The 27955-nt window shown below is 47.7% G+C and overlaps 1 protein-coding gene across 4 annotated transcripts in view; it reads right to left on the bottom strand.

The window, feature by feature from the left end:
- The window catches only part of HTR4 (5-hydroxytryptamine receptor 4), a 62701-nt gene that overhangs the window by 25574 nt on the left and 9172 nt on the right, over positions 1 to 27955 (bottom strand). For 3 of the 4 annotated variants that reach the window (XR_010029502.1, XM_063169079.1, XM_063169082.1), the window contains exons 2-4: positions 18673 to 18754; positions 7806 to 7931; positions 6098 to 6298 (exon numbers count right to left, since the gene is read on the bottom strand). Coding sequence is in view for 3 of the 4 variants with exons in the window: in XM_063169079.1 (XP_063025149.1) it covers positions 6098 to 6298; positions 7806 to 7931; positions 18673 to 18698 (353 nt within the window). In the remaining variant the exon portion in view is untranslated. Of the gene's footprint in view, positions 1 to 6097; positions 6299 to 7805; positions 7932 to 18672; positions 18755 to 24958; positions 25036 to 27955 lie in introns of those variants that run through there. The other variant, XM_063169081.1, reaches the window with a different exon arrangement.

The raw sequence follows: 27955 nt of genomic DNA, 5'->3' as shown, positions 1-27955 counted from the left end.
AACCACTGTACACTGATAATTAACTGCAGCAGGAAAACAATTCTTGCCAGCAGTTTGAGTGATCACATTTCTCTGCTCCTCTCCCTGCTGCAGCTGAAAGAATTGCACTGAATTGTTCCTGCTATTAAAGGCCATTAGAGTAAAAATTATGCCTGTAAAAATGACACCTTAAGCTCTCATATTTCTTCCCTCCCAGTGATTCAGCAGCAATTTTCCTCCACTTTCACGTCAGAAGATTTTATTTTATTTCACTTTGGCTGCTACCAGAACTTCCCCCGTGCTCAGGCAGCCCAGCTGGGCTCCTGCTGTCACTGTTTTGGGTGACAAAGTGCCCTGAGCAGGGTGTGGGTGACAATTGTGTGATGGGGAGGGAGGCAGAGGAGCACCCACGCCTCAGAGCCCAGCAGGGTTTGCATCCAGGCAATCAGATGTCACACAGCTGTGGGTGCCACCAGAAGGCCTGGATGTCACAGCTGCTGCAGGAGCTGCTGGTTTGATGGATGTGGTGGCCTGAGCATTTTAGCAGCTATTTATTCACTGGGAGAAAAGTAATTATACCTGTGAGATTGCCAATAGTCTCAGTCAGAGGCTGGGATAAAGACAAGCTCTGTGCTCCTGCCCCTTTCCAAGCAGAGCAGTTTGCCTGGGCTCCCAGGGAATGTCTGTCACGTGCTGCTGTGGCAGCGTGATGGATGAACACAAAATGCAATACATACACACGATTAATACCGTGTCCAGGCCCAATTAAATATTAATTCTCTCTATTATCAGTCAAGTTCCTCGCAAATGTTCACTTCCCTGTTCCCTCCAGCAGAGCAGCTGATGTGAAACCTCCTCTCCTCTGCAATGACATTCTCCACTGAAGGGGAAACACAGGAATCCCTTCCCAGAGCTGCAGCTCTTCCAGTAAAGCAAAGGTTATTAAAACACTTCTCCTTTTCCTTATCAGGCATTTGCCACAGGAATGAATCTGGTGCTGACATTTCACAGGTGGCTGAAAAGAAGAAATCCATCATTTCTCTGGCCTTATGGCTCTTTGGCCACTGAAAAAATCACAGAATCACAGGGAAGGTGAGGAATCCTTTGAACTACAGGAAAGGAGTTGGGAAGGGGATCTTAAAGATCATTTAATTCCACCCCTGCCATGCCAGGGACACCTTCTACTTATCCCAAGAGATCCAAGTCCATCCAGCCTGGCCTTGGACACTACCAGGGATCTCTGGGCACCCTCCCAGGGCCTGCCAACTCTCCCAGCCAGGAATTCCTTACCAAATCCCATCTATCCCTGCCCTCTCTCAATGGGAGCCATTCCCTTGTCCTGGCACTCTTTTTCCATCATTCCCCAGGCACTGGAAGGTCCCAGTTGGGAACCAGTCCCAGAGTTCCTGCAGCTCCTGGATCTGCCTGCATGGGCTGCGGGCCATGGCAGGGAATTACTGATTTATCCAAACACCTCCTCTATCCCCTGGCTGTGCCAGAGCTGCCCTGCAGTGCTCAGCTCCTGCAGATATCTCTGTCTATGATTATATCCTGCCTCCGCCCCACTGAGGCTCTGGCCACAGCCCTGCTCCTTCCCGCCTCCTGGGCACTGCAGAAATGGAATTACTGAGCTGCAGGAGACCATTCCCTGCCCCTGGAGAGAAATGAAAGCATCCTCTGGTTTGCAGAGCAGTTTGGAGCCGGGAGCCTGCAGGCACCACCCTGCAAGGAGCTCTTCAGCTCTCACAGACAGACAAATCCACCCCGAGCCTTATTAGCAGCCTGCCTCTGGGGGTGGCCCACACTTCAAAGCATTTGGTGTCATGTGCATATGGAAAATGATGTACAGAGCATATGCTGGATCATCCTGGGGCCAGGATGAGCCACAGAACACTCACTGAGCACTCACACTGAGTAATATTTCACCCCCCTTAAATCATCCACGAGAAAAGAAGCCAAAAGATAGGAAAACTGGAAAAAAGAAGCCAAAAGATAGGAAAACTGGAAAAAAGAAGACAAAAGGATGGGAAAACTGCAAAAAAGAAGGCAAAAGGATGGGAAAACTGTGGGTGCTACTGGCTCTCTCCCAAAGTCAGGGTGCAAGGGTCAGTGGGAAGTCACTGCCCTTGTCCTTGTCCCTCAGGGAATCCAGAGTCTCCAGCTGAGCCCTGACCAAGTGATGAACCTAAGGAGCCACGATTTCAATTTATTTGCGCCTTTGGGAAGTTAATCCCACACTGCTGTTGCTGATATTTCTGTGAAAACAGGTTCTGGCCTCTGCATAACCAGATTTTAACATTTTTTGGAAAGAACAGCTCTTTCTATTTTCCTTTTTCCCCACTGAGCAAATAAGCTTTGGGCTCTCATTGTGCCAAAGAAAACAAAGCTCTGCATCATTGGTCCAGAAAAAGAAAATGCCCTAAAATGATTATATCTAACAAAATTAAATTCTTATTAGAAAAACAACGGCCTGCTGGTGTTGAGATAATTACACTGAGAAAAATGCTAAAGAGAACAGTTAATTTGAGCTGGATAAATTTAGCAGGGAACACAAACAAATGTATGTTGCCAAATGCAGAGAAAGGGGGCTCCCGATGGTCCCCGTGAGGCTGAGGTGTGTGAGGGTTATTGGCAGCAAGGGTGGTGCAATAAATGAAATATTTCTGGAGGGTTTGCAGAGATGAATGAAGGGCAGAGCGTCCCTCAGCCTGTGCTGTGGCCATCTGCTCTGGGATTTTCCTCAGAGCTCTCAGAGCTGCGTTCTGCAGCCCCTGCCTGGTGTCCTGCCTGCAGGGACAGCCCCACAGCTGTGTCACCTCTCTGTGTCACCTGCCTTGGGGACAGGCCCAGCTGTCCCTGCCTGCGCTGCCTCTGTGCTCCCACTGAGCTGTCACATCCCGTGAGGCAGGCACAGGGATTCACAGCCTGGAATTTGGGGCATTTAATCAGACTGTAGCCATTAATTACTGCCAGTCAGGTAAAGTTTAGTCACTCTCCCCACTAACAACCTCCCCGTGGCCCTGGGCAGGCAGGGATGTTCTATAGGGCCCTGCAGCTTCCTCCCAGCCTGGGCAAAGCCCCTGTGCTCCCAGCCACAGCCTGGGCATCCCCTGGGCACCAGGCAGTCCCTGTCTGTGATCCGTGGGAAGGGGACAAGCAGGGAATGCTGGGCTGGCAGGAGCAGGGCAGTGCCCACCATGTCCCCAGGGCCACTCTCTGTGCCCTGGCACCGGGCTGCCGTCACAGGATGGCACCACAGGGCTCGGGAGGCTTTACAGCATCACCTCTCCCACAGGGCTGAGCTAATTTCCTGCCCATTAATGGTAATTAATGTTTGCAAGCAGCACGAGGAGCAGCTGTCACTCTCCGGCTGCATCTGCCGTGCTTTAGCCCTGGCTTAGCAGGGATTTTGAGCTGTAGGATCAGTTTGGGATCAAAGGACACACTCAGGGCTGGTTTGTGGTGTGCAGGTGTCTGGAACACCCCAGCAAACAGAGCAGCCACAGGGACACAGCCCTGGGCAGGGGCAGGAGGCAGGCAGAGGATGCTCCCACTGCACCCAGAGGTGCCAGATGTGCACCCAAACCCAAACCCACAGACATCTGGGACCTGTTTGTTTCTCTGCTGTTCTCTCCACCCCCCAAAGACTCTGAGAAGTAATTGCATTGCAAATTGAACTGCAAATATTGGAGGAGAAAATTGCCTCTCCTGACAGGTTTGCTGTGTTTGGAGACTCCATCAGAGCTTCTGGGTCTGTTTATCTGCAGTGCAATTATTTTTTCTTGCACCGGCACAAAGAATGGACATGTATGCATAAAACATGCAATAAATAAATATTTCAAGGGTAAATCTCTCTAATATATTAGAATATCAAAGAGATGATGAAAAAGCTTAAGGCAGTGGCAGCAAACTTTGGATTCAGTGAGCCCTGAGATACCTTTGCTACCTTGGAAAATCCCTTTTCCCACTGAGACTGGCAGGGGCTGTCTGCTGTACTTCTCTCCCTGTGTCTGAGCAGTAAAATCAGTTTATTACGTGGTGATTTTTGCAGATTTTCTCCAATGCCTTTGAGAATTCAAGCCTCAGGGCTTGTTTCCTTCTTTTCCAGAGGCAGAAGTGGAAATAGATACAAGACTTTATCAGATAAAAGTCTTGCAAGCAACACTCTGTGAATATGCTGAAGGGAATGACTTTCAAGCTGAGTCTTTAGGATTAGATTAACCACCCAGTTTTCTTAAAAAACCTTAAAACTCACACCTGCATGCCCTGAAATAAAACAGAAGGCAGGAAATAGATCACAGAAAAACTACCAACTAGAAGCAGCACACTCCCATAAATTCTGAATGAACACAAGAGCAAACAGCTGAAAACACTGAATTAAGTCCTGGGAAGGAAGCAGTGCTGGCCCTGCAGCCCAGGGAGGATCGATGCTGGGCTGACTCATCCTCCCCTCCACAAAAACCTCTCATTCATCCACCCGCTCTGCGCTTTTGGGGTCATCCACCCCCTCCTCCTCATCTATTCTGGCCCCTTCACACTGCTCTCAATCAGTCCTTGCTGTGGAAAAAACCAACCCCAAACCAACTAAAAAACGTCAGAGAAGTTCAGGTTAATGCCAAGGGCTCAGGTAGGGGTGTCCCTAAAGCATCAGCTCCAAGGCCAGGCTGTCCCAGGATCCTGGGAACAGATGGGGACAGGCAGCAGCAGCTCTGGACATGGGGGGTTCTCCAGGAGAAAGGGGGAACCTCCTTTCTGTGCCCCACACAGGAGGTTCCCCATCCCCTGCTGCAGATCCGGGGCTGAAATCTCATTTTCCCTTCTCTCCACAACCCTCTCTATTTAATTAAGAGCCTGGAGAATCAAACTCCAGCATTTCAGAGAGCAAGGTCGTGTCCAGAGCATGGTGCCCAACATCTGCTTTCCTGGTAATTGGCCCAGAGTGGCAATTTGTCAATGGCTTGAAGATAACGAGCTTCCCATTTGTGTTCCAGCCATCTAAACCTGCAGATAAGGACAGGAGCTGTGGCTGCTGGATATCAGCTTCTCTCTGGACACAAAGCTGCCTCTGCTGCTGCCCTGCCTCCCACCCCACAGCACTGCTGCCCATCAATACAGAGGTTAAAGAACTTTTTTTTGAAGTCTGGCTGCACTCAGACTCTCAAGGTACTGAAATGTCACATATTTAAATATCAACTGCCACAATAATAAGAATAATTATGGTTATTTTTGCCCTGTTAGCAATAGTAAGTAACAGGGTTTTCAAAGGTATTGAAATCTCCACACAGAACTCAAAAAAAAACCCCCAAAACCAACCTCTAAAAATATTATCAGAATAGCCAAAATATTTTCTACTGAGTGTTTATCTTGTGAAAAACTCTTATGGAAGTTCTGCCATTTACCCAAAACTCTGGAGACAGCAGTCAAACAGAACTGCTTACCATAAATTATTGAGGCTTTATTTTCTGGTGGCAAGAAAAGTTTGAAAGAAAGGAAAGTTTTTAGGATCTCTCAAGAGATTTAGGCTGCAGAAGACCTGTGCCCAATCCCCACCTTGGCACCAAGAGCACTGAGTGTCACATCCAGGTGACACCTCCAGGGATGGGCTCTCCAAACCTCCCTGGGCAGTTCCAGTGCCTGAGCCCCCTTTCCATGGGGAAATTCCTGCTGTGCCCACCCTGAGCCTACCCTGAGCCCCCTTCCCATGGGGAAATTCCTGTTGTGCCCACCCTGAGCCTGCGCTGGTGCAGTTTGAGGCTGGTTCCCCTCATCCTGGGAGCACAGAAGCCTCTTTGCTGGAACAACCCCTGTGCACGATGTCCCTCTCTCTGCCCAAGCTCAGTTCCCACCTCTGGACACATTCCAGGTGTTTTTACTCCAAAGGAGGAACAGAACCACACCTGGTCAGTGCTGCCAGCAGAGCTGTGCCCAGAACAACCCAGCCCCTCCCATAAATCTCATCCCACTCCAAATTTCTCTGTCCTCAGCAGGATTCTCTCCGAAATCAGCCCCTGGGAGGGATTTATTGCTCTGCCATTCTGCAGGTCCATCTTTGCCCCCTGGCAGCTCAGGATAGCCCAGAACTCTCAGAGCCTTCCAGAATGCCCCTGTGCAGCTGTACCTGTCCAGGGAGATGCAGCAGAGGTGCAGGATGGATGCTGTGGTCAGCAGCACGTCCAGGGAGGTCCTCACCAGGCAGAACATCTCCCCATAGATCCAGTTGTCCTGGACCAGCTCCATGGCTCCAAAGGGCATCACCAGCACCGACACCAGCAGGTCAGCAAAGGCCAGGGACACGATGAAATAGTTGGTCTTGATTTTCCTGCAAGGCAGATCACAAAATTAGGGTAGGTTCAGTGCAGCAGCCTCCACACATGGACAGAGATTCCAGCTTGAATTTGGATCTGCTCCATCACACTAAACGCTTCTCTCTATCACACTCCTCACTTTATATGGTCACCCCTGGCTTGCTCCTGGTTTTTAAAGTTAAATATCCACAATTTTCCTGGCCTAAATCTTTCTGCTCACCCAGAGGAGGCAAATGGATACTCACAGGCCTCTGCATGTGGCTCAGCCTCACAGCTTGCACTGGAGACTCTGGGGTGGAAGAAGGAGATTTTGTTGTAACTTGTAAATGGAGAAAATCCTTCCAGAAAGCACTGAGAATAATCTAGACTGAAGCTGTAATTTTAACTTGAAGAGTACTTTTTAAATCACAACAATAAAATAGAATTAAATCCATTAAAAATCCCACGCAGCACATGAATAGACACTGTTAAATCTCTCTCTCTGCTCCTAAGGCTAGGCTGACAATTCCCAGGGTTAGCAGCAGCCTTGAGACAGGAATTGTGCCTGTGACCCCCTCAAATCATGGGCAAGGTTTGCTAAATTGTGCTGGTGCTGCACAACCACAACCACACCTTGGTCTGTGTGCTGCTGATGAGCTCAATGGGAAATCTGAGATGGAAAAGGGCCAGAGCCAACCTGGGATTTGCTGCTTAGGTGTGCTTTTCACCGATTTGCCTGGTTTTCTACAGAGAATGCTAAAAAATGAGGATGGGAATTAAAATGGTGCCAGCACTGCCGGATGAGCCGAGGGCAGGTGTAGCCATGATATTTTCTGAAAAATCCCTTTGCCAGGATTTTTCTCCTGAGAAGCTGAGAGGCCTCAGAGGAAAAGAAAAACAATAATTTTCTGCTGCTGTGGAATGCAACGGGTGCATCTTTGATTGGTCTCATGTGGTTGCTTCTAATTAATGGCCAATCACAGTCAGCTGGCTCGGACTCTGAGAGTCAAGCGTTTGTTACCATTCTGATTCTAGTCTTTTTCTTTCAAGCTTTCTGATGAAATATTTTCTTCTATTCTTTTAGTACAGTTTTAATATAATATATTAATTATATTATATTTTTATAATTATATATTATTATAATATATAATATTAATATAAAATAATAAATCAGGCTTCTGAAACATGGAGTCAAGATTCTCGTCGTGGGACTCCTGTGAACACCATCACAACCCACAGCAGATCCCGTTGTCCATCAGCCAAACAGACTGATTTTGCAATTTTTGATTGCTCCTGCACAGCTTTTACAGGCAATTCAAACACTCCCAGTGCTACAGAGCCCTGGTCTGGTCCCTGCAGCCCCAGCCTCTGAACCAGCCACATTTCAGGAGAGCTGTTACTGCTTGGGGCCTCTGTCAGTCAGCCCAGACTGGTTTATGGAGCCGGGCTGGATTTCTTATTTATCTCTGGATTAATGCACTAAAAACCCAGAGATGAGCTGGCGCAGCAGCAGCCAGGAGGGGCTGTGTCCCGGGGGCTCACCGGAGCTGCCTGTCCCGGCACACGGCCACCATGACCAGCAGGTTGCCCAGGATGGCCATGAGGATGACGGCGGAGACGAAGGAGAGCAGCAGGATCTTCTCCGCGATGCCGAAGCCCTCACTGGAACTGGGGGAACAGAGACAAAGGTGTGACAAACAAGGCTCGCCCTTTACACTTTTCAAATTTTAATAAGGGATAAAAGGGACAGGAGACTGCTTGACAAACTGCCCGGAGCACACCAGTTAGTTAAAACAACTTTCCTTATATATTTTTTCATTGCACTGATCAGATGCATATTTATGAAGATTATACATATTCAAATATTCCTTTGAGTTATTTCACATGTTCTGGGAATTCTTTAGTTTTGTTTGACTCCTGACCTGTCGTGCAGTAGTGCAGATTTGAGTTCTGGGAGTCGTGTATTTCATTTCCTCACAATGTACATAACATTTCCTCACAGTTTATATGTCATTTCCTCACATCTCCATTCTCTTTACACACAAATAGTTATTTTCCATGCAGAATAATTTTGGGTTTGTTTTTTTTTTTTTTCTGTAGTTTTTTCCATTTTATTTTCATAAGGTTTTAGGAGCGTAAAAATCACAGAATGGTTTGGGTTGGAAGGGACCTTAAAACTCATCTCATTCCACACCTTCTGCTGTCCCAGGGTGCTCCAAGCCCTGTCCAACCTGGCCTGGGACACTCCAGGGATGGGGCAGCCACAGCTGCTCTGGGAATCCCATCCCAACCCTCACAGGGAAGGATTTTTTCCTACCTGTAACCTCAATTTCCCCTTTTCCATTCTGAACCCATCACTCTTTGTCACTACAGTTCCTGATGTGATGTGACAAGGACTAATGGGTTCAAACTTTCCTCCAGACAAGCATTTTACATTTTCAGTTTTGAAATCTACATAATGTTTTGCCTTTTTCTCTCTTCACTCTGTGCTACAAAACACAGAACAGTCTGGCTTTTTTTTACCTCCTTTTTTTTTCTTTTTTTACTCAGTAATTTTTCCAGAGTTAGGAAAAGGAAATAATTTTTTCCAAGTGCTAATTTTCCCCCACTCTGAGATCAATAATTTCTTTCAGTTAACAAAGAAGAAGAAAAGAAAAAGAAAGAATAACACAAAACCCCCACACACAATGTCAGCCATATTTTAAATCTGCATTTCTACAAATGATTTGCTGTATCAAAGAAAGTTTTTAATTTTTTTTTCTTTTTTTTCAGAAGGTAACACCCAGCATGCAATAATTCCTCATTAATCTGATTTTATAACAAAATTTTGATATTTTTCTCCTAAAGCTGTTTCTAATGATATATCCTGAATAAACTGCATCCTAAACTTTCACCTGCTTGTGTGACTTTACATTTACAGGTGGGGAAGGGATTTTTCCTGTTATCAAGTGTGGCTGGAGATAAACTGGCATTAAAAGCAACACTTGGCACTAATTCAGCAGGGAAATTCCTTCTCAGCCTACAGAGCAGTGTTGGACACCCAGGATTAATGCTGGGAGATTGCTCAGGTAATTGAAAAATGGAAAAACTGTTTTTGGGTTTTACCTTGACCAGCCCTGGGGTCACCTTTTATTTACTCAACAACATCCCAGGCTTTTTACACTTTATCTCGCTGAGCTCTCCTGGTTTGGAGAAAAGCTGAAAGAGATTAGAAACTCCTGGCACCCAGAAATGTTGAGTTTTACTCACCCAAACAAGCTCTGGAAATGCCAGAGGAGCGCTGCCCTGAGCCACATCTCCAGACATTGCCTGGGGGGTTTTCACCTTTGAGAGCTTTAAACCCACATTTCCCACCCTGTGCTGAGGGTGGTGGCACCCTGGTGGCATCCCTGGGCAGAAATGGTCACCACCAGGCTCTGAGCAGAGCCCAGCAGGGCAGGAACTGCCCCTGGCACATCCGGGAGAGGAATTTTAGCTCTGAAATCAGTTTTGGGATTGTTTCCCTCGTGCCATGTCCCACTGCTCCCCTGGGGAACATCAAACAGCAGATGCTCGCTGGGGTGCAGCAGGGATTTCATCTGGGCTCTTTCTGCCTTTGGAATAATCCATCATCAGGAATACATGTTAATTATTCAGTCCGAGTAATTCCAAGCTGTTAATAATGGAAGAAGTGGATATTGCTGTAAATTGAAATCAATGGTTTGCATAACATCTTTTATCAAATCGGAGAGCTCTGGCTCCCAAGCCTGCTTCCCTCTTTAATAAAGCAGAGATTGATGGGTTTGCTATTATGAGGAAATGAGATTCAGGCAAAATGATTGCTGGTTAGCAGGAATATAGAAATCACTTAAGGAAAAAGGTGAAATACTGATGGGGAATGAATGCTTAAAACCCACATATGGACATATTTAAAAAGCTCTTCTGCATAGTCATTAATGTGAAAGTAAAAAGAAGGGTAATTACTCTTTCAAGCTCAATTTTCACTTTCCTGTAAACACCCCAACTTTTCTAAATGAGCTCAAGTGCTTTTGCATATTTTCTGCAGCAGTTAAAGAGCACAGATCAGCCATGGGGGCAGAGCAGGAACCTTCCCTGGATCCCGGTGCACACAGAGGGGAAACCCCTGAGACTGAAAACTCACAGCACTGGGAGCCTCACAAAGAGTTCTCTTGGTTTAACATTCCCTGGGAGTGGGGAATAAAGGCTTGGGTTGATCATTTCCAGCCAGGGCTTTTCCCTCTGGAACATTTCATAACCACAAATAAGCTGTCATTGGCCTCTCCTCTTTCCTGCTTCCCTGATTATTCCCAGGCATAAAAAATCGTTAGGATTTAAGCACCTACAAATCGAGATAAGCTGTTTATGAGTAAAGCTGATAATGTGGCTCAGTACAGAAACATGACAATGGGGAAGTGATGATTTGATCTCTGCCTTTCCAGCTGTTCCCACATCCTTTTCTGAAATATTAATCAGAAGTCAGCATTAATCCAGAGGCATTTAATTTCCTTTAATGCCTTTAAATGCTGCACTGCTTCACTTCAGCCCGTGCAGATGGCAGGACAGCTCCCAGCAGATCCCAGTCAATTATGCCCTTCACTTCTGTTTTAGAAACAGGCTGAAATTAATTAAAGTATTGACAAGCCAGGAATAAACAGCACTCCACATATCAAAATAACTCGGTCATATGATTCACTTATTTGAGTGGTTTTTTGGAAAAAAAATCAAATAAATTGTGGCAGTGGGGTGGGAGGGAAGGGATGAGTTATTTTTGAAAGTGTATTGATGAGGGATGAGGTTTTCTCCTTTTGTGCTGGTTTGAAACAAAACTCCTGATCCCATCCCTAGCCCTGCCCCATGAATCTCCGGAGGCTGAAAGCTGCAGAGCTCCAGAGAATGAAGTGTTTTAAGCAGCTGATAACACTGATTAACACCAATTGTCAGGATGAAGCAAAGAAGACAGGCAGTTTGGATGTTTCAGAAATTGCCGTGTGTGGGCTGAGCAGTCAATCCGTGCTGGGAGCCCTCCCCGGTTTGGGGACAGGGACCTGCTGGGGCTGCCACACGCGGGGGGACCTGGCGAGACCCCGGCACCTCCAGCCCTGCTCCCACCTCAGCCCCAGGGACTGAATCTGGAGTATCCTGAGCTGGGAGGGACCCACGGGATCATCCAGCCCAGCCCCTGGCCCTGCACAGCCCCAGAATCCCACCCTGGGCACCCCTGGAGCAGTGTCCCATCCCTGGGGAGCCTGGGCAGTGCCAGCGCCCTCTGGGGGAGAACTTTTCCCTAAAATCCAGCCTGACCCTGCCCTGGGTGCTGTCCCTGTGCCAGAGCAGAGACTGGAGCTGCAGACCCTGAAACACATTCCAGAAGCCAGCCTGGATCTGGCTGTACATCTCCTTTCAGTGCTTGTGGCTGATATCAGCTGCTCTGCCTGGAGGAGGGTTCAGGGGTCCTGCTGCTGCATTTTCATAGAACCACAGAACCACAGAAAGGTTTGGCTTGGAAGGGATCGTAAAGAGCATCTGACTTCACTCCCCCAGCCATGGGCAGGGCCACCTTTCACTAGAACTGAGTAAAGAATTTCTTCATAACACCTAATCTAAATCCATTTTTTGTTTCGTTTTGTTTAAAACAGTGCCCCCTTTTCCCATCTCCATCGTCTCCATCTATATCTATCTATCTCTATCTCTCTATCATCTCTATCTCTATATCTCTGTCAATCTATCTCTCTATCTCTATCACTCTCTATATCTCTTTCTATCATCTCTATATCTCTATCTATCATCTCTATCTCTATCATCTCTATCTCCGTCCCACCCCCTCAGCCTCTCCAGCTGCACAATCCCAGTGCTCTCAGCTGCTCCCCCACGGCCTCTCCAGACCCTTCCCCATCTCTGTGTCCCCCTTGGGAGTCTCTCCCAAGCTTTAGGGATATTTTCCCCACTGTGGTGCCCAGCGTGCCCCTCAGGACTGGAGGTGAGGGAGCTGCCAGTGCCAGCCCAGCATCCCTGAGCTCTGCTCCCTGCTCCCTCCCAGCTGGCACAGCAGAATTTCTGCATTTTCCCAGTACAAAATGGACCTGGGGCTCAGCACTTATCCAGGACCAGGAGCTGATTTCTCATGGTCTGAGCCAGAGCCAGGAGTTTGAACCTGGGGAATGAGGGAGGAAATAAAGCCAGGCCTGGGGAGCTCTGGGCTCTGCCTAGGCCTGGCTCTGCTCCTTGGCAGGCAGCACATCCCCAGTTACATAATTCACACCCACATGTGAGCAGATACCTCTGCAGGGCTGATGCATGTGAGTACAGCCCTCAAAACCCATTAGACTGTCACCTAGAATGTAAGCTAAAATTAACTTCTGAAAGCAGCAGGAGATCAAGATCACAGTGTTTACATGGAGCAAAGGCATCTGCTGCTAATCCCTTGTTTGGCACCCTCTGACAACTTCCAGAGAGCCCTTGTGCCACCCAATCCCATCCTGGCGCATCCACCTGGGCTCTGCAGCACCCTGGATTAATCTTTTTTCCCTATAATACATTTGCAAGTCTGCAGATTTCAATCCAGCTGTCCCCTTCATGTGCTGGACATTCCCCTGTGTTCTCACAACACTTTGGGATGTGCAGCCCAGGGAGGAGCTGGAGCTGCCCAGAGGAGGCTCCAGGGTGCTCAGAGGGATGGAGCAGCTCTGCTAGGAGAGCTGGGGCTCTGTGCAGACCCAGAGGGTTTTAACGGAGGTGCCAACACCCCACAACAATGAAAAAACCCAAATCTCTGACTTAGCCAGGGATTTAGACACACTACACAGAACAGCAGAGATGTTTTAACAATCATTTCTCTTTGTAAATGCTGAATAAAACCAAAGATCAAACACAAGTTTAATCAGAAATGCCCTGATCAGTCCCTAATTAGAATTGCTGCTCCAAAGTGAGCCCATGGCCTCTGCCAAGCCAACAGCAGCTCCATGAGGAACAGAGGGGGATGAAAGAAGCAGAAAGGCAATCCTGATTTTGGTGCATATTCCATAACCATAATGTGATTATCCCCTCTTTTCTAGGTGGCTTTGCCTCTCTCCTGTCACACACAAAGTTTGTTGTTCAACAAACAACACAAAGCTGTGCTCAGGAGAGCTGATGGACTGAAGCTCCTCATTTCCAATATTCCCAATAATTCTCGTTCATTTCCCTTCCACATTGTCCCAGTGCTGAAGGTAGAGCCCAGGGTGCATTTCTGCACAAGAATGTTTGTCATTTGGCTATGTACAGAATGATTTTACCTCACAGAGACATCCCCATTACACACATGCACCACTCAAGCTTTCCCTCAGGAGTTTGGGAACAGGGAGGGACTGGGTGCAGATCCATGATACAGAGCAGGTAAATAAAGGTTTGGGCTCACACCAAACATACTCTGAGTGCCCAGATTTCTCACAGAATTGAGAATTTGAGAATTATTGCCTCCTGCAATGCCCAGGTGCAGAACTGGTGTGCACAGAGCCCACAGCTCTTCAGGAGTTGTGCTGCTGCTCCTGGGCTCAGAGCATTTAATGTCCTATCTTATTACACCTTTTCCTGTCAAAATTCCCCCAAAATAAGCCCTGCCCTATGCCCAGAGATTTGTCACCACTTGATCAAACCCCCCTCTGACACTTCTCAGTAATTCTCATTCTGACTTCTCTTTCTCAAACCTTTGTTCCCATCTTTGCCCAAAGCCCAGGGCTTGCAAGATGTTCAAATCAGAAACCAGGGAGGTCCTGCTCTGCTTTTTCAAACAATATCTGCAGTCAGGAAAATATTGTCAGATGAGAGGCATTTAGTCAAAACCCTTGGAAGGGTCCTGGCACGAGGCTGGGCATTAAAATATCCAGGCTGTGCCCTTTTCCCACTGCCTGTTTACACCTTGGACAGCAAAGACAAACACAGCTATTGGCTGTCTAACTTCTGATATTTCCTGGAGAGCTTCCCAGTTTCAAACCCCCAGAGGAACAAAAAAGTTCCTTGCAGTTACCTCTGCTAATGGAAGACTTGGCACAGACAGGATAAAACATTGATTTCTAAAATACATTTTATTTGAGAACCTCCCTGACCCCCTGTGTGACTCCAGGCCACACAAAAACAGTTCCCAGCTCATTTTGAGCTTTACTATAAAAACCAACGTTTGTTAAAGATAATTCCAGTGCTGGCAGCCAGAAGCCTCCCAGCCCCTGGTGTTCACCAGCTCATTTTTATGGCCTCACTTTGTGGAGGCTCCAGACAGGTGTCCTCTCTAAGCAAGGACCTGGAATGCCCTTGGCTCACGACAGAACACTTCGATTCCTTGGTTTTTAGTTAAACCTTCTTCTCCACGCTCAGCTGAGTGCATGTTCTGACTGTGATGCAAGACATCAAAATGTGATGCAAAACATCAAAATGTGATGCAAGACATCAAAAAGTTCATTTTTGTGGGCCAGCTCTGAGTGCAGGGAATTTCCACGTGCACAGACTGCTCTGATAAAAGCAGATGAAGCCCCCCAGAGGCCTGAGGTGCCCGTGGGGCTGGGCACAAACACCAACAGGAGCTGCCCCTCTGCACCCCTGCTCTATTTCCAGAGCCTGGGTGTCTCCCTTGCACAGCTGCCATCAGAGCACACTGTTAATTTGCTGGAGCTGGAGCCAGGCTCAAAAACTCCATTAATTAAGTGTTGGCGGAGGTGTTTGGAAAGATGTTCCCATAAATATAGTGCTTTAAAGTGTTTCCCTAGAAACTGAGAAAAGAGTTGAACAATATGAAAAACACCCAGGCTGTGACTCCCCTGTGGAGCAGGGCCTGGGCTGGAGGGAGCATTTAGGAAAGAGAACTTCCCCCCAAAAGAGAACTTTTCCCCCAATTTTCCCAATTTAGGAAAGAGAACTTTTCCCCACTAATGCCAAGCATTTCCAGTAGCCAAAATACCCTACTTTTCCAGTAGTTCTTTTTGGCTACTGGAAATGTTTGGCTGGTAGCACAAAATGCAAAAGTGAATTTTTATCATTCCTTGCTGCCTGTGCCCTCCTGCCTTGCCCTGGTGCTGTTGGCAGGTGGGGATGCTCTGTGGCTGCAGGTTCAGGGGTGCCCCAGGTGTTTGTGTGCATCCCTCCCAAAGTGTCCCTGCTGTGCCCACCCACCTCAGCACCTCCAGGCACACAGAGGATAAACCTGGCAAACCCCACAGCCTCTTCCAGCTGGCTGCTTACAGCATTTCATGGAATCACTGAGGTGGGAAAGCCCTCCCAGAGCACTGAGTCCCAGCTGTGTCCTGTCCCCACCTTGTCCCCAGCCCAGAGCACCCAGTGCCACCTCCAGGGATGGGGATCCAACCCTCCCTGGGCAGTGCCAGTGCCTGAGCCCCCTTTCCATGGGGAAATTCCTGCTGTGCCCACCCTGAGCCTGCCCTGAGCCCCCTTTCCATGGGGAAATTCCTGCTGTGCCCACCCTGAGCCCAGCCTGAGGCCGTTCCCTCTGCTCCTGTCCCTGTCCCCTCCTGTCAGGAGCTGTGCAGAGACACAAAGTTCCCCCTGAGCCTCCTTTGCTCCAGGCTGAGCCCCTTCCCAGCTCCCTCAGGAATTCTCCAGCCCCTTCCCAGCTCCCTCAGCCCCTCCTGGTGCTCCAGACCCTTCCCCAGCCCAGGGAATCAGGTGGAGGAGACAGGAATTGGCAGAAAACCCTCCCCATCAGTTCATTTAGCTCTGCAGAAATTCAAGAGCAAATTCCCCTCTGGCTGGGCACTGCTGATACCACAGAAGGATTAGAGCTGATCTTCCCTTGGAAAGGGAAGGAGGAAGAGAGCTCCAGGCTGAGTGTGGCCTGTTAAATGACATTTTATAGCTTGCTATTTCTCACCTAAACACAAGTGTGATCAAAGGACTCGAGATAAACAATGATTTAATGGCTCCAAGTGTAGGAGCCGGAGAGGTTTTGCAAAGACCTTGTGTACACAGGAATAAACACTTCATTGCGACCTCAGCTGTTTGCTTTCCATGAATCCCCCCTGCCAGGGCACTCAGAGCACTCAAACTCTTCCCTCAGCTCCTTCCACTTCCTCCTCTTTGGGCCATTTTGGTGCCTGTTTGGTTGCAATCAGTGAGCCCACTCTCAGGAGGGGCTGGCACTGAGGGCACCCCCAGCTCCTCCAGGACATCCTGGAGCTCCAGGGATGGGGCTTTGGGTCCCTCTCTCTCCCTCCATGGCTTTTGCTCCTGTTTCTTGGATGGGGAGAGGAGATTGAGGACCCTCCCTGCCTCCTCCTGCCCGTGCCCAGCACCAGGAGCCAAACCCATCCCAGCCCCATGGAAAGAAGGAGCCAGCACAGCAAACTCCAGGATTTGGGACTCCCCAAACACACAATTCTCTGCCAGGGGTGTGGATGGAGGCCAGCTGTCAGCATCCTGTGCCTCTGTACCAGGGTTTTGGGTTAAAAATTGGGATTTTGCCTTTGCTTCCAAACAAACACAACCAACCCAAAGCGATGTGATTCCTGGTTCCCTCGCCTTGCTGCTCATTCCTCAAAGTCAAGATAAGATTAATGAGCTGCACACAGAGCTGCTGGAGGGCTCTGCACTTTTCGAGCCACAAAAACACCTTCAGCAGCAAAGTGAGAAAAGTAAAGCTGATAAAGCCAAGTTTGGGAGCAATTAACATCAATCTAAAATTCAGCGGGTTTGGGGGCTCAGCTTAAAAATAAAAGGCAATTACTGCTGTGGCAAACTGAAACAATACCTTGTTTTTGCAAAGGGAGTCTGCCTTCACCAGCAGCTGGAATTAAAGGGGCTTTGTAAAAGCTGTTTACCAGCATTAAAGGTGCTGGGTTTTTTTTTTTTTTTTTTCATCTGTTTATCCAGACTGTAACAACCTGAGGAAACAAGAACTCTTTACTGAAGCATTCAGGACAATATCCCAAAATCTGCCTGGAACAAAATCAATATTTCCATATTTCCCATGTGTGGGAAAAGCCAGCATCCATAAAGGAGACAGAGGAGTCTGCAATTTGATTAGAATAAAAGGAGATATTCCGCTGGGGAATCTCAAATTTCCTGGCTGCCTGTAGCCCTCTTCCTTTCCCCACAGGTTTGTGCCCAGCCTTTATCTATGACCCGAAAATTCAGGAGTCAAACTTGTCTGGGTCTGTAACAGCCTTGCCCTTGAGGCTGCTGGAGACGTCGAGAGCCATTTCACAGCCATTAATTAATTAACTAACACCCCTGGAATTGTTTGCGAAGCCATTAGCACACATCTTCCCCTATCAGCATTAAGGAGATTTTCAAAGGGAAACTTCAGCCAGCCCAGGAAAATCAGGTGCCAGCTTGGAGCAAAGCTCAGATTCTCAGTTAAATGCCATTTCCTAAATTGTTGTAGTGGGTAAAGAGGAAATAAAAGGGAAGAAAGGTGAGGGGGGACGAGGGGGAGGGGAAAAAAGGCAGGGAAAAAGGTGGAGGGAAAAGGAGGGGAAAAAAGGCAGAGAAAAAAGCAGGCTAAAGAAAAAACGTGGGGAGAAAAGGAAGGAAAAATCAGGTGGGAAAACTCATGTGGGGGGAAAATGGCAGAAAAAAAAGTTGGGAAAAAAGGAGTGGGAAAAAAAAGGTGGGTGGAAGTGAAAGGAGGAGAAGGATCAGAGGGAAAAGGGCAGGACAAAAAGGCGGAAAAATGCAGGGCAAAACTGCCATGCAGAACTGGTGTAGATAAGGGTCACCTGTACTCCAAAAATACAAGAGAATGAGATTTAGCTGCCATGACATATGGAGGGGCTGTCAGACCAACAGAGGCTCTGCTTCATTCCTGGCACCTGGGAATGCTCTGCAGGGGGATGATGGAGCCTCACCAAAGTCTGGGGAGGTTTCCATAGTCCCAAACATGGCACAATTGTGATTTACACTGGTCAGAGCCCAAGCCAGGCAGAGCTTGGCCTCTCTGGATTGCTGTGACCAAACTGAGGTTTTCATTTCAAACCCCTTGACAGGATCTCATTAACCTACTGCCTGTAATAAATGTACCCAATAACAATCTCTGAGCCACGTGAAGCTAAAAAATCCAATAAAATATAAATAGGGAATACTCGTGGGTCATTTATTTTTCTAGTCTGGAATTAGAGAAATTGAGGTCTGCCACCTCCCTCGAGCTGTGATGAATGCAAGCTCCAAACTGAACTGCCAAAAATTTCCAGGAACGTCTCTCCAACATCACACCGCAACCTTTTCAAAATTCATAACATTTCCTACTGAAAAGAAATCCTTGACTTGTCTGGGCCTCGTTTGACACTTCTCAAACACCAGGGTGATGTCACGAGCTCAGAGGAGCTCCAGGAAACCCCAAACCAGGCCCTGCTGCATGAGCAGAGAGATTTATCTGCAGGCAGGGAGGAAATGCTCCCCGGCAGCCCTGCGGGTGCATTTTGATGCATACCTCACATTCACATCCAGCTCTTCCATCACAGGCAGCAGGCTCAGGCAGCTGGGAGTTCAATGTCCATAGGAGAGACCTCATCCTGCAGGGGAGAAGCACAGGGATTAGCTCCAGCATCTCCCATAAATGCAGATTTCCCCCACTGGAGACACCCACTGCAGGATCCAGGTGCCCTCGGTGTTTTGGCCCCCTGGCACCCTCCAGCCCATGTTCAGCTGCTTTGCACCAGCACTTCCAGCTCCTTTTCCATCAGGCACCTTTCCAGCTCTTCCCATCCTACCTGTGCCCATCCCAAACCACCTGCACACCTGCAAGACTCCCCCAGCAAATTCCCAACTTCCAAAGGAACAAAAAGGAGCTTGAACAGAGCCAAGCTGAGGAAAGTTTGCAAAGCCCAGGTGGGAAAACACAAGCAAGAGGGCTTGGTAAATTAGTTTCTGTTTTTACACAGACCTGAAACATTGACTTACCACTAAATTAAACCAGGTTTCCTGTGACACTCTATTGTGCAGCCTTATGAATACTTAATAGCAGTGCTGTAATTACAAAGAACCAAATGCTTTGCAGCTTGAGTTAAAATAAATGTACTTACTCCCAGCACCACTAAGTGATGTAAATATTAATGGGGTTTTTAACTCTATCAAAATTCCATCCTGACTCCAAAGAAATGAATGCACCATCTTAATAATGTGCTTGTGCATTTGCTGCTGCTAATCCAGTGGAAAAAATAGGCTCAGTTTTGGAGCACTCGAGGCTGTTGATTACCCCTTGTGCTGTCTCCAGGGAGCCAGGGATAAAGGCACCACCACAGCCTGTCAGTGCCAGCCCAGATGCAGATAATGCCACTGTGGTTACTTGGCTTCAAAGGGAAATCAGAATAAAAGTGCCTCAGCCTTCCCAGACACCGATGGCAGCTTTGCAATGCAGATGAGCCCCCCCGCTCTGCAGACCTGGCTGGCGCTTGAAACAGGAGTAATTCAGGATTACTGTGTGTATTAGACAGCACTTTGCAAGGGAAATGGCTGGAGCCAAAAGGATATTTTTGTCCAAAAAAAGGGAGAGTTTGGCTGGCCCCTGTTTGCAGCTTAAAGCTTCAGCTGGTGGTTCTTGGGGCAATCTGCTGATTCCAAAACTGCTGCTGTGTTTTGCAGAGAAAAGGATGAGAGGTCTGGAGGGGCACCTCTGTGTCCCCAAGGCCTGACCTCCAACCTGAATTTGGACGAAAAACCCCAAAATCCACTCTCCTGTGCTCCTGCTCTGGAGCTCTTCCCTAGGACAAAATACCTGGTATGGTATCACTCTTTATATATCAGCATAAAATTAATTCTGATTTCTCCTGCAAAACAGATTAAAAACTTTTCAGTGATTTTGTATGCAAAAATTCCAGTTAGAGGGCATCTTTCTTCCTTTGTTCTTCTGGAAAAATGTAATTTTAGTGTGCACTTATGTTACACAATATCTGTACCATCTTGCTATCATGGAGTCTTCTACAATAACTGAAACTTTCTATATATGAGTAAAAAAAAAAAAGAAATAAAAACAAACCAAACCAGCCCCCAAAAAACAATTTCTAAAATGAGGGGAAAAATCTTCACAAACATACAAAAGTCCCCAAAAAACCAATGGCAATCCAGGAGCCAGCATGGAAACGATGCACTGGTGGCACTGGGGAATTCAGCTCACCTGGCACACCACTGTCACAGACATATTTTATGAAAAATCCTTTTGCTAGGATTTTTTCTCCTGAGAAGCCTCAGAGGAAAAGAAAAATAATAATTATCTGCTGCTGTGGAATGCAACAGGTGCATCTTTTATTGGTATCATGTGGTTGTTTTTAATTAATGGCCAATCACAGCCAGCTGTCTCAGACTCTCTGAGAGTCAAGAGCTTTTGTTATCATTCCATTCCTTTCCTTTCAAGCCTTCTGATGAAATCCTTTCTTCTATTCTTTTAGTATCGTTTTCTTTTAATATAATATATATAATAAAATAATAATATATCTTTTTCTTTTAATCTAATATATATCATAAAATAATAAATAAGCCTTCTGAAACATGGAGTCAGATCCTCATCTCTTCCCTCATCCTGGGACCCCTGTGAACGCCCCCACACATCACTGTCCCCTTGGCCTGGCTCTGCCCCTTCTCCTCTTCCTCCTCTCCTCAGGGAGATGGGAAAACGCAGCAAATGGATAAAATGGATAAAAGGATAAATTCCATCCATGGATAAATGGATGGATCGATCCCTGGATTTAAGGCGTTAACAAAGATTTCACCTGTCACAGCCATGGGAGTTGGCTGGTGGCCCACAGGCGACCACAGGACCCCACAGACTCACCTGCCCTGCCCAGGGGAGGGGGCAGTGTCCCCCCAGATGGCAGCAATGGCCACAGCACGTCCCTGGCAGCAGCAGCTCACTGACACACTGCCATTCTGCATCCCCGAGCCCACCAGCTCCTCCCGCCACTGCTCGGTGCTGACAGCAGAGCTGAGTCACGCAGAGCTGCCACCCCCATCTCCTGCAGCGCTGGGCTGGGGAGATGCTCCAGCCTGGGGTGCTGCTCACAGGGTCCCGGGAGCAGGGAGACATGAGAATCTCCACGTCTCAGAAGGCTGAGTTGTTATTTTATTATATATATTATATTAAAAGAAAATGATGCATTGAAACTACACTAAAAGAAAAGAGAAAGGTAACATCAGAAGGCTAGCAAATACTAAATAAGTCTTCTGAGACTCCGTGTCTCAGAAGGCTTATTTATTATTTTATTATATATATTATATTAAGAGAAAATTATATGTTAAAACTACACCAAAGGAAAGAGGAAGGAGACATCAGAAGGCTTGCAAAGGAAAGGAAAGGAATGGTAATAAAATCTCGTGGCTGCTCACAGCCTCGACACAGGTGGGGCTGTCATTGGTCATCAAGTAAAAACAGTTTCACGTGCTGGGCAAACAATTCTCCAAATCACATTCCAAAGCAGCAAAACAGGGAGAAGCTGAAGCTTCTCAGGAGAAAAGATTCTGGCAAAAGGATTTTTCATAAAATATATCTGTGACACACCACAGTGCCAGGTGGGCTGAGCACTCTGCAAAAGCTATTTCCCTGCAGACAGACCCACACTGGCCCTCCTGCTCTGGCAGGGATGGGGTTGAGACCTAAACCAAAGCAGCAATGGGCAGGGACAGGCTGCAGAGGCAGGAATTGCTCCAGGAAAACCTGAACCCAACATGGAATGGGCAGGGACAGGCTGCAGAGGCAGGGATTGCTCCAGGAAAACATGAACCCAACATGGAATGCACAGGGACAGGCTCCAGAGGCAGGAATTGCTCCAGGAAAACCTGAACCCAACATGGAATGCACAGGGACAGGCTGCAGAGGCAGGAATTGCTCCAGGAAAACCTGAACCCAACATGGAATGGGCAGGGACAGGCTGCAGAGGCAGGGATTGCTCCAGGAAAACCTGAACCCAACATGGAATGGGCAGGGACAGGCTGCAGAGGCAGGGATTGCTCCAGGAAAGCCTCACAGGGCAGCAGGGACACGGAGCACAAGGAGCACATGAAGAGCAGCTGGCAGCTTTTCCAAGACTCATTAACCGAGGAACAAAGCAAGTGAGGATCTCTCACACACACCTTTCCCATTGAGTGCAGTTTGACTTCCAGCCAAACACTTTTTTCCTTAAATACAACAAGGTGCCTTACCTGAGACTGAGAGATTCCTCCTTAGGCAAGGCTGGCACCCTGTATTCACCACAGACCCTCAGTTCCTGAATTAATTCTGATTAAATCCATGCAGCCAACTCCATCAGACACAAACTGTGCACGGGAGGCTCAGACTGGACCCAGCTGCACCCAAACTCCACCAGGAGTTCAAGGGGCTCCTCTGAGTCTCACAACTCACTGGGGGGATCTCCCTGACCCTTTTCGGTCTCTGGTCATTGTGGAAATCATTTCTAAATCATTCTAGATCAATTTTAACTCTCTGTTCCTTTGTATTTCTCCTCCCTGTAGTAAGGAGCAGAGTCAGCCTTGCCATTGAACCTCTTTAATTCACACTTTTACCACATCCTACCAAAACCCCTCTGCCGATACCTTTGGACATAACTGAGTGAACAAAATTACCCATTTGTGACACTTTCTGCTGCACCACAGAGCAGGAAGGGGGAGGTAAAAATAAATGAAACTAAAACGAGACTAAAAATACTAAAATAACAAAAAAAAACCCCAAAACTAAATAATAAATAATAAAAACCTAAAAATACTAAAATAAATTAAAAAACCCCAAAACTAAATAATAAATAATAAAAAACTAAAAACACTAAAATTAAAATAAATTCAGTTTCTGCATGTCTCATGCTCTCAGTGAAGAACTGGACTTATCGCTGAGTGACTTTGTTCTTCTCTTGGTAAGTGTAAGATAAAAAATCCTCTTTATAATAATGTGTTGCAGCTTTCTGATGGCTGATTCTAGTGCAGTTTTCTGGCAGACACACGGTTCTTGTGGGGTAACACAGAGCAGAAGATGTTTAGGAACTCTTTAGCCTTCCCCTGGAATTTGCTGTCCCCCACAGCTCACACAGGAGTTCTTGGGTGTGCATTTAAGTCCCATCCAGTGTGGGATTCCTGATTGAGGCCAGCAGAGCCACTCTGACATAAAGAGAGACTGCATTTACCATTAAACCCATGATTTCAAGAGGCTCCTCACTTTCTGTGGTGAGCAGCTGCTAAATTGAAGCTGGGATTGAATAAAAAAGAGCTGTTGCTCGATTCCCCACACATTTCACTCTTGGGGTGGTGATTTTCCTCAAAGCCCCATCTTTATCAGAGAAAAAGAAGTTGTTAGCAGAGGTTAACTGGACCCAATCTCCCCAGCCCACACTAAATTGCTATTTCTGAAGTGAGAGTCACCTCAATCCAAAGACAATTTCTTGCTCATCACTGCAGAGAAGTCCAAAACCCTCCAAGTGCTGTAAGAGAATATCCTGCCCATGACAGCGCTTGAGGAACAGGAAATATCAAAGTGATTCACCTTGTTCTCTCCCAGATAAAAATGGGTTTATTTCCCTCCATTTCTGCCCTGTCCCACAGCACCTCTTGCCTTCCCTGTCTCTGCTGTCTCCTCTGTCCCCAGGGAGGACAGAGCTGATAAGGAGGCCCTCAGCTGTCAGCAGAGACAGATTGCTGGGCAGGTTTAATCCAGCCTCATTCCAGCAGGGCAAAATGGAGCACTTTGCTTAAATACTGAAATTAACAGAGACATGACACATCCCCAGAAATGAAATGGAGTCCAGCTTGAAATGCAGAGCACAGAAGAAACGTCTCTATATTTCAAAAGCTCTTTAAGGAATGCTCTGGCTTGCCCACCCAAACCTGGCTGAGTTTAGGGGTTCCCCAGTCGCGGGTGGCACTGGGGTGACAGAGCCACACCTCGTGTGCAAACAGCATCTCAAATGGGTGCCAGCCTGGCCTGAGAGCCCCCAGCCGTGCCCTCTGAGCCTCCCCAGCCTCACATCACATTGCTCTGTCAATGGCAGAGCTTCAATTTCATCCTTGAGCACCAAAATAGCCCCGGCGGGCGGCAGAGTCCAAGGGCTGCTCCCCGGGAAAGGGCACGGCCGGGCACTTGTGCCCTCCTGGATCAAATATTGACAGCAGTAAACTCCTCTAGGGTGACTTTGTTCCCTCTGCAGCAGCTCCCTGCCCCTGCCAGGCCGTGTTTGTGTGAGGCAGAGGGAGCAGCTGTGAAACCTGTGCGTTATTGCCCGTGACAGGGGCGTTGTGAGCTCTGCCAGCTCGCTGCTCTCACCTTCAGCAATTACTGTCAGCTCTGCCATCCACACCCGGCCTTCAGCTGCGCTCAGACTCAGCCCTGAGACATCGCTGGGACGGCCTGGCTCTCTCAGAACACCAAAAAACACAGTGAGAGATGTCAATGAGCAGCTGAAGGCAGGAGGGAGGGTGAATCCTTTCTCACCACCCAACTCTGATCCGCGCCGTGCTCCCTCTCTGCTCACAGCTCACCAAACCTCCTCAGAACCAACATTTCCTCTCCTAAAATCCTTCCAGCCTTTCTCCTCCTCACACCAGCACCAGGGTGAGGGAACTGCTGCCCCAGACGGGCACCAGCTCTGCTTTCTGTGTCAAATAACTCTGAATGCGGTCAGAGCTTGTGATTCGTAGCTCTTAATCTAAAATTCATCTACATCTGAACATCCCCAGTATGAAGGTCAGCACTGAGCCATCTGCTCCGTTCTCAGGAGTCAGATTTTCCTTATTCTTGAGCTCACCTGGACTCAGGGTGGGTTCCTCCTGTGCTAAATTACTTTGGAGGTTTTGCAGCATGCTCAGACCGCAGGGATTTATGGATGGGATGGTCTGGGAGACTGCAAAGGGCACAGGCAGCATCCATGAAGGTCTTTAGTTTGAAATTCTGTGGTTTTAAACAAGAAAAAGGGTTGGTCACAGCCAGGTAAAGCAGCTTAAGAAAGGCCTGAAATCTCTGTGAAAAATATGATATAAAGGGTTTTCCTTTGGGGATTCATTTGGGGCAGGGCAAGAGCTTCTGCTGTTCAGGAAGGTTGGAAATGCTCTTAATTCAAGGTGCCTTGGGGCATTTTTCAGCAAAATTCCTTTACTTTCAGCAGCTGAAGCTCCTTTCTGTCCTGGTCTCAGTGCTTGTGCCAAACCCTGATTATGAATTATGCCCAGCCCCAAACAACTGCAGGGACTCCAAACTGTGCCAGAAAACCCAAACTTGGTGAGTTTTCCATGAAAGAGCTGCAGAAGGGAATTGCCACCTCACCTCTGGCATTCCCCCCTTGTTCCAGGCTGGCAGCACAGGGATGCCTGGGACAGCACAGCACCACTGCAAATCATAACCAAAACCCCAAAATTGCCTTTAAAATGGTGAATTGCTGTTTGCTCTCCCTCCCTGGAGCACAGGGACACACAGGGGTGGAGGAGGAGCTGCAGCCTACAGATGCAGTTTGAGGCTGCTTTTAAAAACTTCCATGTGGGTGTTTGCCAAAGGAGCTTTTTATTTTTTCTCTTTTATTTTCTTCCCTGCTCGTGAAACAGCTGACTTTTATTCATATTTACACAGTCCCTCAGAAAGCAAATGAAAAACTCTTCCTGAGAAGTTGCAAAGTATTAAATTGGCCAAAAGTAAATGTTATTTTTGGGAAACGAGTTCCAGGTGTGGCTGCCAGACTCCTTCCACCCAAAGCTGCAGCATTGAAGGGAACAAAAGAGCCTGGATGTGACAAAAGGAATGTCACTGCTATTGAAATAAAAACAGATTTTTCTCTCAAGTAAAAGCTGTTTGAGAGGCATTTCTTTTACCTGGATGCTTTTCCCAGGGCTGGAAATGAAATCAGGGGGGCTCTCAGTCCCCAGAATGGTCTGGCAGCCTTGGCTCACAGTCACTCACTATGAATAATTTGTCATTTTGGATTTTTTTTAATTTCTATTTTTCATTCTTGCTCTCCCCAATCCTTTAAGATCCTCCCATACACATTTATCACCACACACCTTTCTGCTCTGAGTTTGTTTTACCCTGAAATCCCCTGACTCCAGCAGTGCTGCACTTTTTAGTGGGTCCTAACTTGCCCTTTAAAGAAATTATTCCTTTGAGGAATAAACACCCACCTTAACTAGAGAGCTGATTCTCCCACTGCATTAATTCTATTAATTAATTCTATTTCCTTCACTCCAATTAAATATAATTTCTACCAGCACAAGAGACCCAGCCCACTGTGGCCAGACCCTCACTGTAAATCCCTTAGGAATTAATGACATTAATTAACATAATTAATAATAATAATTATTGAGCTTGGATTTTGGAGTGCTGGTATCAATTTATTGATTTTTATCCCAAGAGGAGGTGCTGCCTGCCTTGAACAAACCCCACCATCCTCAGCTGCCTCTGGAAGCTCCTCCAGACACAATAGAACCTAAAATAACAGTGATAAAGGATAAATAATAAGTTTAAAAGGCTGCTGAGCACCAGGTTTACAGCAGAGGCTGGGGAGGGCCAGCCAAGGGCACCGTGGCTGTAAGGTTAAATGTGGATTTATCAGGGTTGGACGCTCTGTAACAAACCTGCCTGCACCCCTGACCTCCCTGAGACCTTTCCCAACATCCCAGAGGATGCACAAAAGCATTTTTGTGGGATTTGGCACAACTGAGGGCTCCTCAAGGTCCCTGCACAGCCTGCTGTGGGTGAGATCCTCCCTGGGATGGAGAATTCAGGAGTGTCTCCATCTGTGCCCAGTGGGATTGCAGACCTTGCCCCACATCCATCTCACCCCTGACCATGGAAATCCCAGATGTGATGGCATCAGTTGGACTGACCTCCCCACACCTGCCTCATTTCTGCACTGTCTGCTGCAGCTCTTCTGCTCCTCTTCTTCCTCCTTTTCCTTTTCCTTCTTCTCCCTTTCCTCCTCCTCCTTATTCTTCTCCTCCTTCTGCTCCTCTTCTTCCTCTTCCTCCTTCTCCTTTTCCTCCTCCCCCTTTTCCTTTTCCTTCTCTTCCTCCCTCTCCTTTTCCTCCTGCTCCTCTTCTTCCTTTTCCTCCTTTTCCTCCTCCTTCTCCTTTTCCTCCTCCTCCTCCTCCTTCTCCTCTTCTTCTTCCTTCTTCTCCCTTTCCTCCTCCTCTTCCTTCTCCTTCTCTTCTTTCTGCTCCTCCTCCTCCTTCTTCTCTTCCTCCTGCCCATCTTCTTCCTCCTCCTTCTCCTTCTTCTTCCTCCTCCTCCTCTCCTGTCTTCTTTTTTCTCCTTTTCCTCCTCCTCCTCCTTCTCCTTTTCCTTCTCCTTCTCTTCCTCCTCCTCCTCCTGCTCAGGAGGGGACCGAGGTCAGGCTGAATTCCTGGAGAGCCCCCTGAGCCCTTCCCTCATCCAGGGCTGCCTTAAACCTTTTCATCTTTTCTCCCTTTGTTTTGGGAGCAGGGCAAGGTGCCCCGGGTGCCCGCAGACCTGTGCAGAGCAGCAGAGGGAGATGCCAGAGGGACCCCAGAGCTCCCCTCTGGGCAGGGCAGGGTTGCTGTGTGCTCCCAGCACTGATTTATCCCTGCAGCATTCCCAGGGCTCTGCTGGGGGAGGAAGGCACAGGCTGGGCAGGGGTTCCCTTCATGTTCTCCATCCATCTCTGCTCCCCGGGCTCAGACAGGTCCTGGCTGCCTCCCCACTGCTACAAACCTTCCTCTTTCACAGCAGCACACTGAATTTTCCTTTTGCCTGGCAGGAAATGCCTGGCAATTCCTGCATTTCCACCAGGCCCTGCTCT

This window comes from Melospiza melodia, chromosome 14, assembly GCF_035770615.1.
Source record: "Melospiza melodia melodia isolate bMelMel2 chromosome 14, bMelMel2.pri, whole genome shotgun sequence".
Classification (NCBI taxonomy): domain Eukaryota; kingdom Metazoa; phylum Chordata; class Aves; order Passeriformes; family Passerellidae; genus Melospiza; species Melospiza melodia.
The sequence above is the reverse complement of the archived record's forward strand: the minus strand, read 5'-3'. Positions and strand labels throughout refer to the sequence as shown.